The sequence below is a fragment of the Gymnogyps californianus genome, chromosome 5 (assembly GCF_018139145.2).
Source record: "Gymnogyps californianus isolate 813 chromosome 5, ASM1813914v2, whole genome shotgun sequence".
Lineage (NCBI taxonomy): Eukaryota > Metazoa > Chordata > Aves > Accipitriformes > Cathartidae > Gymnogyps > Gymnogyps californianus.
Window position 1 is genome coordinate 7,846,712 of NC_059475.1, and position 2,129 is coordinate 7,848,840.

Below are 2,129 nucleotides of genomic sequence, written 5' to 3' on the forward strand. Positions count from 1 at the left end.
GGGCTGACATAAAACACAGTCAAAACACCCGAACTTTTACTTTCAAAAAATAGGCTTCTCAACCTTCTTTCAAATTGTGGAATGGCTCAGCTATTTCTAAATGCCACTGAATCAAATCCAGTGAAACTTCTAAAAAGACATTGTGACAGTAACCTTCACCATCACTTCCTGAGTGTGCTTTGCTTTTCTTTTTTCCTCTTAACAAGGCTTGATCTCACTGTCTGGCTGAACATTAATCCGCTTTCACCAAGCGCCAAACTAATGCTTGCTGCATTAGCACACTGCAAATCCTCAAGGTATAAGTTACACACGATTTAGTATAAAAGGTAAGCATAGGGCTTTCTTTTCACTACAGCTATTACCAGGAAGGCAAGTAGAATACAGGTAAGTTTTCATTAGATCCTGATCTAGAAATCTTTTTGCAAATTGCAAACACTGTATGTAATTAATTGCTTCTGAAAAACAGATTATCCTTTGCTCTTTCTCTCCCTTGCTTCTTTTTGTTTCTCCTTAAAGACAGGACACATTCTCTGTACAGAAACTTAGATAAAAATATTTCACTGAAAGTGGTATGGTACTCTGCAAAGAGTTGCTGACATGCCATTTCACTCGCTTAGGAAAATCAAACTCCTTTAACAATAAACATATGGATAGATCTATTTAATGGCTTTATCCTATGTTCTCACGGATGTTTCTGAAAGCTTGCTATTATAGAACCACTTGAGGATAATGTGAAGACTCAATTTCTCCCTGTTTCTATAAATATTTCCCATTGAAAATAACTATACATGTTTCTCCAGTATAGATGTATTTTTTGCTCTATACACAGGATGAAGACAGTTAATTGTTACATGCTGTTATTTTGCTGGAAAGCAATTTGTTGCAATAGCTGTCAGCTCACCAATATTACTATAGCAGTGGAAAGAGAAGAATGTGAATTCTGTATTACAGTGAATGCCACGTGGTGCTCAGGATACTGCTTCACAAGGGTGAGAATCTTAAGTTTAATTTCAGGCACCAGAATTAAATATTCCGAGTGATGTATGAATAACCCATTTCTCCAGTCCATAACGAACACATAGGCAGGACGAGCCTTGTGAAAGAACAGTTTGAGTAACCGCTGTGCTATTTGACAGGAAAGTAGATGCACAGCCAATCTGAACCACAAAGGGAAGTGTGAAAAGATGCTAGTAAAACTCAGATCTTTAACTGGCTGCACACACTATGTTTATATTGTATAACTAGAGTTGAAAGTATTACAGTCTGGATCTCTGCCTTGTGTTCAATTTGTGGTTGCACACGGATACAATAAAGCAGCCATTATTATGTAGACTCCTCTACTTTTCCAAATAATTTGAAGAATCAAGCAATTGACCTGAAAGATTGTCTGGTGATGGTATGACACAAATTTGCCATATCGGTCCTCCTGAAAGGAGAAAGCTAAGGATCTAGGCGAAATTAGAAGAGTCTGATCCAAATCCTTTTGATCTCAGTGGGATTTTCCCACTGGTTTAATTAATTTTCACATCAGGTCCTTTATTTTATAAAAATTTGGAATTCTACCCCATAACAAATTTCAAAATAGGTATTTCCTTCTTGTAACTTTCAGGATCCAGTATATAAATATCCACCAGTATCATCCGTTCAGCAAACATGTACCTTCAAGGAGGTTGTGTATGAAACAGTGAAGATCCCTGGCTGTGGTGACCATCCCGAATCTTTTTATTCGTACCCGGTAGCTACAGAGTGCCATTGCGAGACCTGCGACACTGACAGCACTGACTGCACTGTGAGGGGACTGGGGCCATCCTACTGTTCCTTCAGGCAGAATGGAAGTAACCAATGAAGGGTACTTGAGATGGCAGCTTGGCTTTAAATGTTTAATTCTAAATAAAGGTACCGATTGGGCTTGAGTGGAAGATAATAGGCAAGGCTATTTAGAAAATGCCAAGATTGAAACAAAGATTTTTAAGGCTAAAATGGAGAGCTACTGACTAAACTTGTCTTCAGACCTTCCCTACTTATCCCATCAGTTTCCTTAAAATCATTTTCATAGGTCTATAGAACGCTGCTTCCAATTCCTTCTGCCCTTGCCTCCCCTTCTTCTCTATTACCCCTTCATTCTTTAT

At 38.3% G+C, this 2,129-nt stretch overlaps 1 protein-coding gene across 1 annotated transcript; it reads left to right on the top strand.

Moving 5' to 3' along the window:
- Positions 1–830: 830 nt before the first annotated feature.
- On the top strand, positions 831–1,846 carry FSHB (follicle stimulating hormone subunit beta). The gene is made up of 2 exons (XM_050898143.1): positions 831–989; positions 1,610–1,846. Exons 1-2 carry the CDS (start codon positions 831–833, stop codon positions 1,844–1,846), a joined length of 396 nt encoding a protein of 131 aa, XP_050754100.1.
- The last annotated feature ends 283 nt before the right edge of the window (positions 1,847–2,129 follow it).

What these genes read in the sequence shown, in the direction of transcription:
- FSHB (XM_050898143.1), top strand. Translation starts at nt 831, where the DNA reads ATGAAGACAGTTAATTGTTACATGCTGTTATTTTGCTGGAAAGCAATT. An exon ending in CAGGATACTGCTTCACAAGG is followed by an intron (nt 990 to 1,609) that starts GTGAGAATCTTA and finishes TGTAACTTTCAG; the next exon opens with GATCCAGTATATAAATATCC.